The sequence below is a fragment of the Manis javanica genome, chromosome 11 (assembly GCF_040802235.1).
Source record: "Manis javanica isolate MJ-LG chromosome 11, MJ_LKY, whole genome shotgun sequence".
NCBI lineage: Eukaryota > Metazoa > Chordata > Mammalia > Pholidota > Manidae > Manis > Manis javanica.
The window spans coordinates 83,707,012-83,725,260 of record NC_133166.1 but is presented as its reverse complement, the minus strand read 5'-3'; the positions used below and the strand labels follow the sequence as shown (position 1 = coordinate 83,725,260).

Genomic DNA, 18,249 nt, shown 5'->3' with positions numbered 1-18,249 from the left:
GGTTAGGTTCTTTTGGTCAAACCACATCCAGCTTTCTGTAGGTGGGAGGCCTGACCCCCGACCCCCAGTCTCTCCTGGAGAACCCTGTGGTTGTGGAGCCCTGCAGCCATGAAGCAGGTAAGGTGTTCAGGTCCTCGAAGCTGGGAGCCAGCCTGGACCAGACAAGGGCCCTAGAAAAGGGCCTTTGCCAAGTGCTCCCTGTCATCTGCCAGTTACAAAATAAAAAGGAATAATTCACTAATCCTCCCCAAAAACAAAGAGGTTGAGGAAATATCAGTCATGAGGTATAGACTAGACACCAAAGGGACAACTTGGTAGACACAGAGGGGCCCAAGAAATGAAGCCCAAAGGGAGAGTGAATGACTTAGTACTAAATATGAATGGAGCAAGCTTCCCTGAATTCTTCATTTCTTCCTGCTTTGTCCAGGGTTCTGACCACACCTGTCCCCAATGATTAGCAGGGGCAATATAACTAGCAGAGGATATCTGACCCCCTCTTCTTGCACTGTGAGAAACACATTTTTCAGATATTTTGGATGAAGTAATAGAGGCATAAAAAGACAAGAACAGGTTAGTATTTTTAAATCAACTCGAACATTTTTGTGACTCTAAAAGTAAAGCATATAAATTATAGGGAAACTGAAAAAATTTAAAAACATAAATATAACCAGTTATCTGGAAACTCACCTATTAGTCTTACTATTTGAGTATATTCTCTTCTTAATCATTTTTCTATCTATCTTACCTATACCTGTGTCATTATGTATTTTAAAATTTGGAACCCACTGAAAATTTTAAACTAGAACCACAACTTGTTATTTCTTAACTCATTTAACTCTCCCCCTATTGTTAAGCTTTTAAGTTATTTATTTGTTCTTACTATAAATAATTCCATGGTATGTGTGCTCATATATAAATTTTAGAGTTTCTCTAGGAATATTCCAAGAGAATATTGGCATAACTTTGTCATTAAAAACTTTTAAATATATATATATATTTATAACTTTTAAATATATTTATATATTTATATATATTTTATAACTTTCTATAACTTTAAATATATATATATACTTACATATATATATTTAGAGTTTCTCTAGGAATATTCTAAGAGAAGTGGCATAACTGGGTTGTTAAAAACTTTTAAAAGACTCTTGCCAAACTGCTTTGTAGACAAGTTACACCAACTTCTAAGATTAGGGTATGAAATAACCCATTTTCTCATTCTCTTGGACACTAGTGAGGTTGAATACTCTTAATGTAATTAGACATTCTGAGAATTATCTACTGGGATTTAAGTTTGAAAATATGTTTACCTGTGTGTGTGTTTTTTTACACTTCGTGAGCATTCAACTTTTTAATTTACCTAAACAATATTTTGACAAATGGTAAGAGATAAAGATATAATAATTTTCTGAAATCTTCAACCAGTTGTTCCAGTACTGCTTGCTCAATGATTTTTACACTTCCTTAATATATAAGCAAATCATAATTACACTGAGGTTTTTCTTTCTGGCCTATCTATTCTAGTTCATTTATCTATCTTGTTAATTTTGGCACAAATACCACACTAGCTCAATCAATGTGTCTGTAAAACATATGGCATTGTAATATCTGGTAAAGCAAGACTATTCATTAGTTTTCCTTTTCAAAAATGTCATAGCTTCCTACCCACATTCCCATCCCATTTACTCTTTTTTTTTTTATATGTTTTATAATCACTTTTTTAAGAAAAATTCCAGTGGGGGTTTTGATTGAAACAGCACAAAATCTATACATTAACCAATTGATACATTTTATAAATGAGGATTTTGTGACAGCAGCCAGGCCTTTATCCTTGAGCTGTTGCTTCTCCAGAAGACAGCGTGGAGTGGGGATTAAGAGCATGGGCGTCGGCCTGCAACTAGCTCTGTGAGCTTGGCCAGTCACCTAACCTCCCTGTGCCTCTATACAATGATTCTTGTTATTTGATTAAGCTTGGAGTCAATATGGTGACTAGATCAGTCTCTCACAATCAGATCTCAAAACATTTAAAACAAATTTTCATCTGTCCACCTGGAAAGTACCTTTGAAGCCTCCAAAGAAAGACTATATGGAAAAAGCAAAGGCCATATAACTGACAGTGGTGGATCTCTCCACCTATATCTAAATTTATAATCCCCAGTGGAATATAAGCATCAGAAGGACAGGGATTTTTCTGTCAGCCCACCAAACACACTCATACACAGTGGTACACGATAGGCATTTAGTATGTATTTGTTGAAAGAATATGTGATGGTGGTTCTCCTGATTCTAGAATTCCAGGACAGTAAGGCCAACGTTCTTCCCCACTTTCTGTCAAATGGCCAGGGAGAACTGCAGACTCCTTGGGGAAACTCAAGACGAAGTGTGACTTCCTTAGGCCTTGCCAAGCTTCTCTACAGACTAATGGAGGAGGTTTGAGGAAAAAATTTTAAATTGCTTTACAAAACCAACATAATTAATTAAAGAAGTCCCCAGAGTCTTCTCTTACTATCTCAGAGCTTCCTATCTCACCAGCTATTAAATTGTTTTATTCTCATGACAGTGAAAAACAGCCCAATAAGATTTTAATGCTGTGTAAGATACCTGTACACAAATGTTCGTAGTAACATTATTCATAATAGCCAAAAACTGGCAGCAAGCAAGTGTCCATGGACACACGGAGAAACAAAATGTGCTATATCCATACAGGAGAGTATTATTCAGCTATAAAAAGTAATGAAGTACTGACACATGCTTCAACATGGATGAACCTTGAAGACCTTATGTTAACTGAAAGAGCCCAGTCACAAAGGACAAGTGTATGATTCCACTTACACAGCGTGGTCAGACGCACAGAGGCAGGAAGCAGAATGGCAGTTGGCAAGGGCTTCGGGGGGATTATTATTTAACAGGTACAGATTTTTGATTTGGGACGACAGTTCTGGAGATGGATGGTGGTGATGGTTGTACAACGATGTGAATATACTTAATGTCACTGAACTGTACTCTTAAAAATGGTTAAGATGGTAGATTTTATGTTATGTATACTTTACAACAATTTTTTTAAAAGTTATTAATGCCATTTAAAGATGCTTTCAGAGCTAGTTTTACAGAAAGGAAGCAAAAGGCCACTGTGCACAAAGTGGGCTCACCCATTTTGTGAGCTGTTTACGGAAGACAGCCCTCAATTGTGGGGAGGGAGAGAGGTATTACATGGCTACGGCTGCGAATACATGCCTGCCTGACACCGGTCTGGGACTTCTCTGATTCCACCATGACAGGGGCTCGGGTTGTCCTTTCCCGTCATCTGGCCTCAGTCAGTCCCTCCCCAGTCCAACAGGTTCCCATAAACCAGAAGCTCTAAAGAAAGGAGTCTGCATTCAGCTTCCCTTCTCCCAGAAGGCTCCTATTCAACAGTGTAGTTGTGAATAACACATGGCATCTCGCTTTATGCATCAACATATGTAAGCCACAAGCCTTTGCTAACACATACTCCTTGATGCTCTTCTGCCATAACGGTAGGTGGGTCGTACTTGCCTTACACCCACACAAAGGCAAGGGGCCTTTCAAAGGGTTTCAGTCCAGATCAAGTACACCCGCTATGAAGATGACCTGAAAATTACCTGTACTGAAGACTGAAAACAGCAGTTTTTAAATGGCAATGCGTCTTCACCCTGCAAGATGTTTCAAGTCCTTTCCACCGAAAGCTCTAATTCAGAATGCATACATACATACATACATGTTTCTCCTAGATAAACAATTGGGAAATACATCGCCACTCTCATCAACACCATCTTTATCACCATTATAATGGGAAGAAAGGAAAACATTTGCAAAATCTACACACCATCTTTATCACCATTATAATGGGAAGAAAGGAAAAGATTTGCAAAATCTACAGGAAGGATGACCGAGGAGTTGGCAATAATCCCAGGTTTCTGGTAAGTAGCACCCTAAACTCAACGGAAGGTACAGGAGGAGGAGGCGCAGGCTGAGCAAGACCGAGAAGGACTAGGCGGACGAGAAACCGGTGACGACGGAGTGAAAGGCGGTGGGGAGGGGCGAAGGCAATCTAAGGGGGTCCGCAAAGCGGACGGGCGCTGAGCCCCGAGCCAGCAGCGCCACGCCGCAACCGCAACCCCGCAACCGCGCTCGCGGGCTCCTGATGTACCCAAGCTCGGCTAAGCACGCCGGGACGCAACCCAACGGCGACCCTTGCTTTCCCTGGGCCGGAGACCCGCCGCCGCCCGGAGGCCCAGGCTCCGCCCCTTGCGTCCTCGCGCTCGGCAGCGTCAACACCGTTGCGGCGGTGTGACTTTTGCGGCGGACAATATGGCGGCTTCCGTGCTGGGCTCTCTGCTGCGGACCGTTCGGCAGGTCAGGCGCGAGCCCTCATCCCCACCACTCCTCCCGCGGGGTCCCCAAGCCTGCGGGTCCCCCACTCCTCTGCCTCTTGTAGCGCCCAGGAGGGACCCGTCCAAGGGGTTCTCCCTTCGTCCACTTACCTCCGGCTTAATTCACGGGACGCCCCAGCCACACATGTAAATTTAGTATCCGTGAGCGTATAACCCACTGGCACTGAAAACTGCACATTGCCGGCGATTTATAAGGAAGTGAGTGACGGTGGGAAAGAAGACGTCCGAGGAGGGAGGCTCCAGGAGGTCCAGCGTTAACAGATGAGAACCGAGCAAAGGAGACTGGAATGGAGCTCAGTGAGGGAGTAGGAAAGCCAGGGGAGTGTGGTGGCCTGGGAAGCAGGCACTGACGGCATTTCAAGGAGCAGGGACTGGTCAACTCTGTGGTCAGAGCTGACAGGTCAATGAAAATAAGGTCTGAGAATTAGCTCTTGGGTTTTGCACCGTGGAGGCTATTGCAAGGCAGCCAAGCCAGGAGACGTGCAAATGGCTCAAATCTGTCTCCTCTCATGAACGAGAGAGGCTTTTTAAAGGAGCGTGGTGAAGTGCGATTGGTTGAGGGTTGGAAAATTCCTACCCAGGTTTCTCCATGCCATAGTAATTTTCATTAGGTAATTAGCTGCATGCTGATGTGGAACACGTTCTCTCTTGCTGATAACAAAAATGGTCAGTGACCTTTAAAACATTTCTTAGGAAAAAAGTTATACAAAAAAGAACGAAAGATTGTTTTTTTTAAAATAAATATAAATCTGTTAGGAGACGGTAGAGAGGAAGTTGATTAGGAACAGTTTGAAAGAGTTGAAGGAAAAAATGTTTAATTTTCTTTTGTAAGTCTCCTTACCTTGCAATTTCACAGGTAGAAGCAAACCTTGCATTGCCTCTCAGCTGTTTGTTTCAGCCAGAATGATCTTCCCTGGTCTTAAGAATGTTATGTTGTTCATTTCCTCCTTGGGTTTTGGATAACTTCACCTTCTCCCCCCTTCTTTCCTCCCGACTGTATCAAAATTGTGTCATCCTTCAAAGTTTTACTGAAGCGCCCTTTCCCCTTGATACTTACTTCCAGCCACAGTGACCACTGATATTCATTTGACTCAGTCATGCATCAAATCAATATTGAAACTCCATTCATTGTTATAAAATTCTGTTATTTCCAAAAGGTGACTGTAGAATTGTTGTATTTCTCCATGACACTTTCAACATTGAAGGTGCTCAATTTATCTTTTAGTAGTTAGAAAAAAATGTTGGCTTTCGAGTATTCTCATTTTCAGTTTTATATTCTTGTAATGCTAATACATATATTTCTTCTACAAACAGCTGTTACAGGAATTCATCATTTTCTATAACCTCAATTTAACATGTAATGTCTATGCTGGTTTGGGAGAGACTTGAGATTCTAGGGGCCTATACTCTCTCTGCTTGTACTGTTAGAATGTAAACTGTTACCATATAACCATGTGACAGTAAGCCCACTGTCTTATTACTGGGCAACTTGTGCTAAGAAATAGTAGGTTAATGATAATTTCAAAGACCCAGCAGTTCTGCTTCCAAGAATTCATCCTGCTGATATATAATACATGTGAGATGATTTACATAGGTTATTTATTGCAGCATTGTTTGTATGATAGTGAAGTGTGGTGTAGCTGCTCACCAGTAGGTTGCAGGTTAAAGAGAATTATAAAAAAATTTCCTTCTACCCTTCTTAGGTCTCAGTTGGAGAGCCCCTATAACAAAAGACAGATTAACAAGAGACAAGCATACAAATGTATAAGTTTTACATGACAGGGGAGCCTTCATAAGGAAATAAGTACTCGAAGAAGTGGTTAAACCTGAATGTTTTTATGCTAGGCTTGATTTGATGAACAGTGGAAAGTCGGAAAATGTGGTAGGACAAAGGGTATGGGTTAAATTTCATGAACTGGGAGAAACTTAGCAAGGCCTATTCATTCAGACTCCTCTCCTGTCCCTTGTCTGTGGAGATGAGGATATTCCTTTTCCCCCAAGTATAGGGAGGTCACCTCTCACATGAAGGTCTTATGGCCTGCTTCAGGAACATGGAGAGAGTCCTTCCTGTACTGGCTGTTTCTCAGATTCTTTTTTCTTAAAATAGTCAACATGCCAGTGTGCCAGATTTTGAGGTAGTGTGCCCTGAATTCCATCACATCCACACAATGAAATATGCAACCTAAAGAAAATGAAGCTTTTTGACATATGGATATGGAAAGATCTCCAAGGTATATTACATGCAAAAAAAAACAATGTGGGGAAGGGATGAAACATGCGAGAGGAAGTATATGGGTGTAGATATATAGACAAAAGTTTCCGGGAGGTTACACAAGAAACTAGTACAGTGGATACTTTTGGAGGTGGGGAATGGTCACTGGGCAGGTGAGGGATGAGGTGGGGGAGACGCCACTGGATGTCTTTATCCTTTTTTGATTCTGAACTATATAACTTAAAAAATTGCCTTCCAACACGTTATTTGCATTATATTAATTACCACTGTTTTGGCTTAATGTACATCCATAAAAGTTATTTATTCTGAATTGTCTATTACTTTAAGTTATTAAAGTGAACCAAAATTACTTAACAAGATATATGTATGGTCATAACAGTGATTAAAAGAGGATCACAGGATGGGACACACTGGTAGAGCCAGGTCTGACTATCTTTCGTTCCTTGTCTCTGTCTTGTAGATGGTTCCTTCACCAGCTTCAGGCCAAGTACGAGGTTACTATGTAGACTGGAGAATGTTGCGTGATGTGAAGAGACGAAAAATGGCCTATGAATATGCAGATGAGAGACTACGGATCAATTCGCTCAGAAAGAATACAATTTTACCAAAAGACCTTCAGGTTAGCTATTTTAAGATGAGTCCCTATCTCCACAAGATTGTTAAATCAAGGCACCTTTTATATTGTTTATTGTGTCTTAGTATCAATATAATTTCTGGAGAATATGATCAGATATTCCCAGTAAATATAAATGAATATCTTTGAAACTAATTTGGGTAAGTTTCAGATTAAAGAGAACTGTTCATTCTTGACTAGCCTTTTAACCATTAGGTGATCTTAGAAAGTACTGGTACATGGTAACCACACAGAAATTGGGCATTAATTTGACTTAAGATCTCTCCCACACGTCATGCAATTCTTTCAACTCTCGAGACATTGGGTGGCTTTGCTAATGCATGGGGCCATGTGCTAGCATGTGGCCTGATCTGTTCCTTACCAACAGCCATTCCTAGCCTATCTTTCTGAACTCCTTTGCTTACCTCTGTGTCCTGAGGTGGCTTTGTATTTAGGATTACTTTCTTGCCATATTCCTTTGAATAAGGATGTGAACCCTGTTTGGTTTCCTGAAGCATAAGGTCCTGCATCTAATTGGTGATATAGAATACCTGCATTCAGATGTTTTATCAGGGAGTATAATTCAAACTAAACCCAACTTATCAAAAGCTCAGAGTTAAAAAAAAAATTTATAGAAGTTGGCAGAATAATATACAAGCCATTCATTACTGTGGATTCTTTTAACTCTTGTGTAGATTAAGCTAGATGAGCAGAAAATTGAGTGCCCTGGACCACTCTGTTAGGGCTTTTACCGTAATGGCATTAAGCTATCTGTCTGTATTTAGGAAATAAGATACGGCTCCTGAGAAACTCCTCTTATGATGTAGAGGACATTGCTTTGGAAGATACGAGAAGAACTGTCTCTGGTATTAGAGCTAGCAATAGCCATGCAGAGATTATGAATTGTGGCAACTGATTGTTCCTGCCAAGTAGCTTACAAGTCAAATTTATGTCCCAGTTCTAACAAACTTAAAAGCTTTCACATCATTTACTGTTGTCTCATTTTTCCTTGCCCGAACTTCCTCCTTTTTATAAAATGCCTTCAATCGTTTTGGGAACAAGGAGAGGTATGTATGTACATAATATGTAAAATATTTGTAGCTATTCTTCAAGGTCTGCCTTCATGAAACTACTTAATTCTTATGGTTTGGTCATTTCTCCTCTCCAGTTCCTTCTATAGAACTCTTATCTACTGTGTTTTATATAAATCTCTTTAAGTATTATGTAATGGCAACACATGAAGCAACTTTTGGAGATCCAGAACTATTGTGAATTGTTAATAGTTTATGTTAATAGTGGCTTTAATATACATTTTCTCAGTGTACCTTTAGTATGTTAGAATAATTTTGCTTTTACTTCAGTCTAGCACTGGGTCAATCATACTTGTCAGGTTAAAGTGAATATAATACACACACATTAATATACACATTTTAAGCACATGTATAAGAAGAAATCTCTACTGACAAAAACCTTAGTGCAAGCTTAGTAATCTATTTTTCTCCCCCTTAACAATTTTTGTCCTTATCAGGTTCATTCTCTACATTACAAATGATCTTTTAAAAATGTAAATTTCACCTGATCCCTCATCTTTGCCTCTCCAGTTGTCAGTCTTTAACGCAAATGTCAAGGCTACACTTCCTCCTTCGCCAGACTCATCTCAAACCATATTCCCTCTTACTTGATCTTTAGCTGAGAAGTGTCAAAGTTTCATGATTCTAAAATGATATGGGAAATAACCTAGGTTTACAACTCAAGGAACTAGAAAAAGAAGAGAGCAAAATAAGCCTGGAGTTAGCAGGAGAAAGGAAACAAGATCAGTACAGAAATAAACAAAGTAGAGACCAGAAAAACACTAAAGATCCATGAAAGTAAGAGCTAGTTCTGTGAAAAGATAAAATTGACAACCTTTACCTAGAATAACAAAGTAAAAAAGAAAGCAGACTCAAATAAGATCAGAAATGGAAGAGGTTATAATTGATACCACAGAAATATAAAGAATCATAAGAGATTGAGACAGTTATATGCCAGTGAAGTGGATAATCTAGAAAAAAATGGATAAATTCCTAAAAACATACAACCTACCAACACTGAATCATAAAGAAATAGAAAATATGAACTGACTTATAATGAGTAAGGGAACTGAATGAATAGTTATAAACCTCCCAACAAAGAAAATCTCATAGGTGAACTCTACCAAACATTTAACAAATTACTACCAATACTTCTTAAACTCTTGCCAAAAACTGAGGAGGAGAGAACTCTCCCAAATTCATTTTATGAGGACAGCATTACCCTGACACCAAAGTCAGGTAAGGATACTACCAGAAAAGAAAGCTATAGGCCAGTATCCCTAATGAATAACGATACAGAGATTCTCAGCAGAATACTAGCAAACCAAATTCACCAATACATTAAAAGAATCATACGCCATGATCAAGTGGGTTTATCCCTGGGATGCCAGGATGGTTCAACATACTCAATAAGTGTGAGACACCATATTAGTAAATCACTCAACATATGCAGAAAAAAAACATTTGACAAAATTCAACATCCTTTCATGATAAAAACTCAACAAACTGGATATAGAAGGATCATTCCTCAACATAAACCCACAGCTAACATCATATACAACAGTGAAAGATTGAAAACTTTTCTTTTAATATAATGAACAAGACAAGGATATCTACTCTCACCACTCCTATTCAGCATAGTGCTGTAAGTCCAGAGTAATCAGGCAAGAAAAAGAAGAGCATCCAAATAAGAAAAGAAATAAAATAGTCTTTATTTACAGATGATAGGATCTTAAATATAGAAAACCCTAAAGGCCACCAGAAGACTATTAGAACTAATCAATGAATTCAGTAAAGGTGCAGGAAAGAAATACAGTTGCATTTCTGTGCACTAACAACAAGCTATCTGAAAAAAATAAAACAGTTTCATTTACAATATCAAAACCAATAAAATACTTTGGAATAAATTTAAGGAGGTGAAAGATTTGTACTAAACAGCAGACACTGATGAAAGAAATTGAAGAAGACATTAACAGAAAGATACCTGTGTTCATGCATCAGAAGAACTGAAATTGTTAAAGTGTCCATACTACACAAAGCTATCTGCAGATTCCATCTCTGTCAAAATTCAATGGCATTTTTCGCAGAAATAGAAAAAATCCAAAAATTTATATGGAACTACAAAAGACTCCCAAATAGCCAAGGCAATCATGAGAAAGAAGAGCAAAGCTGGAGGCACCTTTTTTTCTATTTTTCTAAAGTTTTATACAAAGCTATAATCAAGATAATATGGTACTGGCAGAAAAAAAGACACATAGACCAATGGAACAGAATTGAGGGCCCAGAAATAAACACATGCATATATGGTCAACAAATATTTGACAAGGGAGCCAAAAATACACAATGAGAAAATGATAATTTCTTCAATAAATGGTGTTGGGGAAACTGGATATTCACATGCAAAAGAATGAAATTAGACTCCTATCTTATACCACTTACAAAAAATTAACTCAAAATGTAAAGACTTAACTATAGGCACACACCTATATTTGCCCTCTACATTTGCCCTCTTACAGCACTAAACTATGTTTTCTACCTTTATCTTGCATCTACCTACCACTTCAGCATTTTATTAAAAATAATAATACTAAGGGAGAAATGTGGGATTCACATATAAATCAAGTATAAAAATCAAACAAATAATCATGTTTGACCTGATTGTTTATAGTTCATGATGCGTGATCAAAACCGAAAGTTTCTGTGATGAATGCCCTTGCACTGTTCACCATGTCAGAACTTATTCACTATGTAAGAACTTGTTCACCATGTAAGAACTTGTTCGTTATGCTTCAGAAGATTGGACACTGTTGAGAATTAAGCTTGGGGTTGATTAATGATTGCGCCTTGAGTCCCCTATACAGAATTTTATTGTTGTTAACCATATGATCAATAAATATGAGAGATGCCCTCTCAAAAAAAAAAATGTAAAGACTTAAAAGTAAGACCTACAAATATAAAACTCCTATAAGAAAACATGGAAAAAATTCCTTGATGACATTGGTCTTGGAAACAATTTTTTAGATACGACACAAAAGCACAGCAACAAAAGCAAAAATAAATAAGTACACAGCAAAAGAAAATACGAAATGGCAACCTGCAGAATGGGAGAAAATATTTGCAAACTATATCTCATAAAGGATTAATATCCAACATATATAAGGAACTTAATAGTAAAAGAGAAAAACAAATCTGATTCAAAAATGGGCAGACAACCTGAATAGATAATTTTATAAAGCAAATGGCCAACAGGTACATGAAAAGATGCTCAACATCACTTATCCCCACGGAGATGCAAATCAAAACTACAATTAGATGTCACCTCACACCTGTTAGAATGACTTGTCAAAATGACAATAGATAAGCATTGGTGAGGATGTAGAGAAAAGAGAACACTTGTGCACTGTTGGTAGGAATGTAAGCTGGTATAGCCACTGTGGATAAGTGTGGAGGTCCTCAAAAAATTAAAAAAGAAACTATCATATCCAGCAATTCCATTTCTGAATATTTATCTGAAGGAAATGACATCACTAGATAATAGGCAATATATCTGCACCCCTGCCTTAATTGTGGCATAATTCACAACAGCCAAGATAAGGAAAAAGCCTAAGTGTCAGTGGGTGAATGTGATACTCATTCAAAGGAAATATGGTACACATACATTGCAATACTATTTAGGCATAAGAAACCCTGCCTTTTGCAGTAAGCTGGATGGACCTTGAGGATATTATGCTAAGCGAAAATAGAAAAAGTTTTAAACTCACTTGTATGTGAAATCTAAAAAAGCGAAACTCAGAAACATTGTAGAATGGTGGCTAACCAGAGGTTGGTGGGTGGGGGAAATGGGGAGATGTTGGTCAAAGGGTACAAACAAGAGGAATGAGTTCTGGAGATCAGATGGACATCATGGTGACTGTAGATAACAGTACTGAATTGTATAGTTGTTATTTGTACCATATATGTTCACCTGTATCAAATCACCTACACCTTAAACTTACATACTGTTAGGTGTCAGTTGTATCTCAACAAAGCTAGGAAATAAATCATATGGGGAGACAACAGAAATGCATTCACATATATCCCAAATGACTTAAAAACAAGAATGTACAATGCCCTACTCACGAGAGCTGAAAAGTAGAAACTACCCAGATGTCCATCAGTTGTACAGTGGATAAATGACTTAAAATACATTCACATAATGAAAATTACCTCTGATGAGAATGAACAAATCGTGACATGTGCAACAGTATGGATGCATCTCACCAAAAAGCCAAGCAGAAATGAATAAAAAGGAATGCATACTCTATGGTTACATTTGTGTAAAATTCACAAGAAAAACTCATGTGTGGTGTTATTCAGGTTAGCTGTTTGCCAGGAGGTCAGTGACTCAGGAGGCAGAGGCAGGGCCTGGGATGCTGATAATATTGTTTCTTAATCTATTGCTGGTTACACAGGTATATTTTATTTGTGAAAAGTTAATTGAGCTTCATATGTACACTTAGGGTTTGTGGATTTTTTTGTATGTTAAGATTCAGTTACATTTTAAAAAATACTATTGGGAGCATATCAAGTATCTGTCATTTTTCTGGTCTATTTGTTCCTACTCACAGGTTCGGGTTCACTACTGTGTCCATGGCTATTTGGCTGGACTCTGGCTACAGTAGTGATTCTAGCCCTTTATTCTCCTCCTCTTAGCATTGACTTAAGCATCCAGAATAAATAAATGCACATGATCAGTGTAATAATGTTGTAACTTCCCTTAGGAAGTGGCTGATGAAGAAATTTCTGCCCTCCCCCGGGATAGCTGTCCTGTTAGAATCAGAAATCGGTGTGTTATGACGTCCCGTCCACGTGGTGTAAAGCGGCGCTGGAGGCTTAGTCGTATCGTCTTCCGTCACTTAGCCGACCATGGGCAACTGTCTGGGGTCCAGCGAGCAATGTGGTAATCAGCTCCAGAACCTGCTGAGCTTGCAGGGAAACCAGTTCTGGCAAGAAAAGACTTTTCAAATAGACAAAACCTAGTTTTTATTCAGATCCAGTATAGGAGTCTGACAATTTGCCTGATGCTGTCTGTAGTTAATTAAATTACTTTCAAATTTTAAAATGAAGAAATTTGAATGTTTCATTCTGCCAGTAAGTTCTGGCTATCAGTGAATTATTCTCTTGGATTTAGTAAATTAAACATACTATTCCCGTGCATGGTTCAAAGACTAGAGTAATAAAAATAGTCTCTGTGAAAATATGTTCTTTGTGCTTGCCTTTTCCTTCTAACATGTAGGAGTTCCTATATTTTTTAAGGGCATCATTTCATAAAGTATTATAATTAATCAAAATCACTGACACATAGCTCATACATGGCAATTTGTAATCTTGGGCTGACCTGACCCACACAGCTCACTTTACTATTCATTGTTAGAGAAACAATTTGTTGGAAGGAAGGAGCTGATGTTCTGCATTATCTAAGGCTCAACTTCTTTGTATGGTGGCTGAACAAAGGGCAGAATCACTGAGTGTTTTCTTGTTTCTTCTTCAAAGGCCGTTAGAACAAAATGTCTCTTTAAGCTACTGAAAATCTCTCCAAAGAGGAGAAGTTTTATTGGAATAGTATATGTTTTCTGTATTCATCTTTGACCATCTGTAAAGGAAATGAGTAAAGGTAGCAAAGGTTGTCTTGTGCAGTAACTCAACAGTGTGCTCAGCCCAGTAAGAAAAATGCACATGGACTATTATGGAAGCATCTACTTAACATCAGGAAACTATTCCTGGAGCTGAAACCTGAACTTAAATCAGGAGGCAAGGAACGAGGAGATTCTTAGCAGGGGCTTAAACGTATCAAACAGTGAAGCTGCACTCCCTTCAATGTATCAGAAGTAGGAAGCACAAGATGGGCCATATCATGGAAGATGTCAAATATGTGAAGGAGTTAAGACTTAATTTAAATGTCAACTATTGGAGAGTTTTAAGCAAAGGAACAGCATCATCAGTTTGCTGTATAGCTACCTGCAGCTGTGTGGTAGATAGCCATGAGAGGAAATGGCTACAAGCAAGGTCCCTGGATAGCACGTCATAAAGACAAGGGCCTGAATGAAGGTAATGATATTAGCAAAGATGAGAGGACAGATTTTTTTCTAATTGAAATGTAGCTGATACAGTATTATATAGGTCCCAGGTGTCCAACATAGTGATTCAACAACTATATACATTCTCAGTGCTCACTGCAACAAGTGTAGCTGCTGTCAACATACAGACATAAATATTCTTGACTATATTTCCTTTGCTGTACTTTATAATCTCCATGACTAATTTATTCTGTATTTCAGTGTTTCTGCTTCTTCATCACCACCTAACTCACCTATCTCCCTATCCACCCTCGCCTATGGCAACCACCAGTCTCTTTGCTATATTAATGAATCTTCTGTTTTGGCTGTTTGTTTTTTAGATTACACATGTAATTGAAATCATATGGTATTTGTCTTTCACTGACTTACTTAATGTAATTACCCACTAGGTCCATACCTCCCTACTGCTTTCCACAATGGCTGCACTAATTTACATTCCCACCAACAGTGTAAGAGGGTTCCTTTTTCTGCACATCCTCACCAACACATATTTCTTGTGTTTTGGATAGTGCCCTACTCTGACTGGTGTGAGGTGATAATCTCATTGTGGTTTTGATTTGCATGTCCCTGATGATCAGCGATGTGGAGCATCTTTTCATGTGTCTTTTGGTCATCTCTGTGTCTTTGGAAAAATGTATGTTCAGGCCTTCTGCCCATTTGCTACTCAGATTGTTATTTTTGGTGTTGAGTTGTATTAATTCTTTATGCATTTTTGGATACTAGCCCCATATTGGATATATCATTTGCAAATATTTTCTCCAATTCAGTAGGCTCCCTTTTTGTTTTGATGATGGTCACATATATAATATGTATATCAACAACTTGGTGTGCAGAAGCTTTTTCATTTGATTAAGTACCACTTATTTTTGCTTTTGTTTTTCTTGCCTGGGAAGACACACCCAGAAAAAAATTACTAATGCTGATATTCAACCAGAGTTTACTCCCTATGTTTTCTTCAAGGAATTTTGTGGTTTAAGGTCTCATATTTAGGTCTTTAATCCATTATGAGTTTATTTTTGTGTATGGTTTAAGACAGTGGTCGTTTTATCCTTTTGCATGTGGCTGTTCATTTGCCCAGACACTATTTATGGAAGACACTGTCTTTTCCCCATTGTATATTCTTGCCTCCTTTGTCATATATCCACTGACCATGTAAACATGAGTTTAATGTCTGGGCTCTGTATGTTCCAACAATGTATGTGTCTATTTTTATGCCAGTACCACACTGTTTTTTCATTGAAGTATAGTTGATATACAATATTATATTGGTTTCAGGTGTTTGACATGATTCAACAGGTATATAAATTACTAAATGCTCAACACAATAAGTATAGTTACCATGTCAACATACAAATGTATCACATTATTGACTATTTCCCATCTGTACATTCATGCCCATGACTAATTTATTTTGTAATTGGAATTTTATATCCCTTTATTTCCTTCACCTATTTCACCCACCTCCCCCATGGCAACTACCAGTCTTCGGTATCCATGAGTCCATTTCTGTTTTACTGATTGGTTTCTTCACTTGCCGTGTTTGTTAGATTCCACATGTAAATGAAATCATACGGTTTTTGTCTCTCTGCCTGGCTTATTTCACTTAGCATAGTACCCTCTAGATCCATCCATGTTGTCACACAGGGCAAGATTTCATTATTTTTGATGGCTAAGTAATAATCTAGTGTGTGTGTGTGTGTGTAAGTACACACATACCACATGTTTGTCCACCTGTTGATGGACAGTTAGGTTGCTTCCATATCGTGGCTATTGTAAATAATGCAGTAAACATAGGAGTACATACATCTTTTTTACTCTGATTTTTGTTTTCATTGGGTAAATTCCCATAAGGGAATTATTGGGTCAACTGGTCTTAAGATTTTTAAGAAACCTTCATACTGTTTTCAGAGGCAGCTGCACCAATTTACATTCCCACCAGTGCATTAAGGGTTCCGTTTTCCTTATATCCTTGCCAACAGCTTTTGGATAGTATCCATTCTGACTGGTGTGAGGTGATAATCTCATTGTGGTTTTGATTTGCATTTCCCTGATGATTAGTGATGTTGGGCATCTTTATGTGCCTGTTGGCCATCTGTATGTCTTTGGAAAAATGTCTATTCAGGTCCTCTGCCCATTTTTGGAACAGATTGTATTTGTATTTTTGGTGTTGAGTTGTATGAATTCTTCATTTTAAAAGTGAACCCCTAGTCAGATAAGTCATTTGCAAATATATTCTATTCTGTAGGTCCCTTTTCATTTTGGTCATGGTTTCCTTTGCTGTGCTGCAGCTTTTTTGTTTGACACAGTCCCCATTTATTTTTGCCTTTTTTTCTCTTGCCTAGGGAATCACATCTAGAAAAAATTACTAATGCTGATATTCAAGTTTATTGCCTGAGTTTTCTTCTAGCACTTTTATGGTTTCAGGTCTCATACTTAGGTCTTTAATCTATTTTATTTTTGTGTATGTTGTAAGACAATGGTCTAGTTTCATTCTTTTGCATGTAGCTCTCTAGTTGTCCCGACACCATTTGTTGAAGACAGTGTCTTTTCCCCATTGTATATTCTTACCTCCTTTGTCATATACTAATAGAACATATAAACATTTTTTTTTCAGGGTTCTCTATTCTGTTCCATTGTTCTGTGTCTGTTTCTGTGCCAGGACCATAGTGCTTTTCATCACTGTACCATTGTAGTATAGTTTGAAATCCAGGAATGTGATACCTCTAGCTTTGTTCTTTCTGAAGATTGCTTCAGTCACCTGGTCATTTAGTGTGGCTTCACAAAAATCTGGGGATTATTTGCTCTGGTTCTGTAAAAAATGCCACAGGTATTTTTGATAGGGATTACATTAAATCTGTAGATTGCTTTGGGTAGTATTGAAATTGTAACTATCCTTCCTATCCAGAAGCATGGAATACGGTTTCATTTATTTGTGTCTTCAATTTATTTCATCAGTATCTTATAGTTTTCAAAGTACAGGGACTTTGACCTCTTTGGTTAGATTTACTCTGAGGTATTTTATTTTTGATGCAACTATAAATGGGATTGTTTTCTACAAGTTCATTATTTGTATAAAGAAATGCAACAGATTTCTGTATATTGACTTTTTTATCCTTTGACTTTACTGAATTCATTATTAGTTCTTTGGTGGTGTCTTTAGTATTTTTTATATATAGTATGTTATCTGCATATAGTGACAGTTTTAACTTCTTCCTTACCAACTGGGATGCCTTTTATTTTTTTCTTGTATGACTGCTGTGGCTGGGACATCCAGTATTATGTTGAATAAAAGTGGTGAGAGTGGGCACCCTTGTCTTATTCCTTCCTCATCTTAGAGGAAAAGCTTTTAGCTTTTCACCATGGAGTATGTTAGCTGTGAACTTGTCATATATGGCCTTTACTGTGTGAAGTATGTTCCCCTTATACCCAGTGATCATGAATGGATGTTGAATTTTGTCAAATGCTTTTTTAGCATCTATTGAGATGACCATGTTATTTTTAGCCTTTGGTTATCTGGTGTATCACATTGATGGATTTATGGATCCTGAACCATCCTTGCATTTCTGGACTAAATCCTGCTTGGTCATGTGAATGATCCTTTGATTTATTTTTAAATTCAGTTTGTTAATATTTTGTTGAGGACTTTTGCATCTACATTGGGGATATCGGTCTATAATTTTCTTTTGTTTTCTTTGGTTTTGGTAAAGATTAATGCTGGCCTTATAGAATGAATTTGGAAGCTTTCCTTCCTCTTCTGTTTTCTTGGAAAAGTTTGAGGAGAGGTATCAGCTTTTGTTTA

The 18,249-nt window shown here is 37.9% G+C and overlaps 2 protein-coding genes across 3 annotated transcripts in view; one reads left to right on the top strand and one right to left on the bottom strand.

The window, feature by feature from the left end:
* Positions 1–6,065, bottom strand: part of TNN (tenascin N) — an 83,260-nt gene extending 77,195 nt beyond the window's left edge. Inside the window, exon 1 of the mRNA XM_073216779.1 lies at positions 4,509–6,065. The gene's annotated coding sequence lies outside the window, so the exon portion shown is untranslated. The remainder of the gene's footprint in view (positions 1–4,508) is intronic.
* MRPS14 (mitochondrial ribosomal protein S14) lies at positions 4,222–13,573 on the top strand. Of its 2 annotated transcripts, XM_073216789.1 has the most exons (4): positions 4,321–4,380; positions 6,526–6,649; positions 7,112–7,270; positions 13,095–13,573. In XM_073216789.1, exons 3-4 carry the CDS (start codon positions 7,112–7,114, stop codon positions 13,275–13,277), a joined length of 342 nt encoding a protein of 113 aa, XP_073072890.1. In that variant the 5' UTR covers positions 4,321–4,380; positions 6,526–6,649; the 3' UTR covers positions 13,278–13,573. The 2 variants fall into 2 exon arrangements, with proteins under 2 accessions (XP_017511195.2, XP_073072890.1); XM_017655706.3 differs by lacking the exon at positions 6,526–6,649 and having other exon boundaries at positions 4,222–4,380.
* The last annotated feature ends 4,676 nt before the right edge of the window (positions 13,574–18,249 follow it).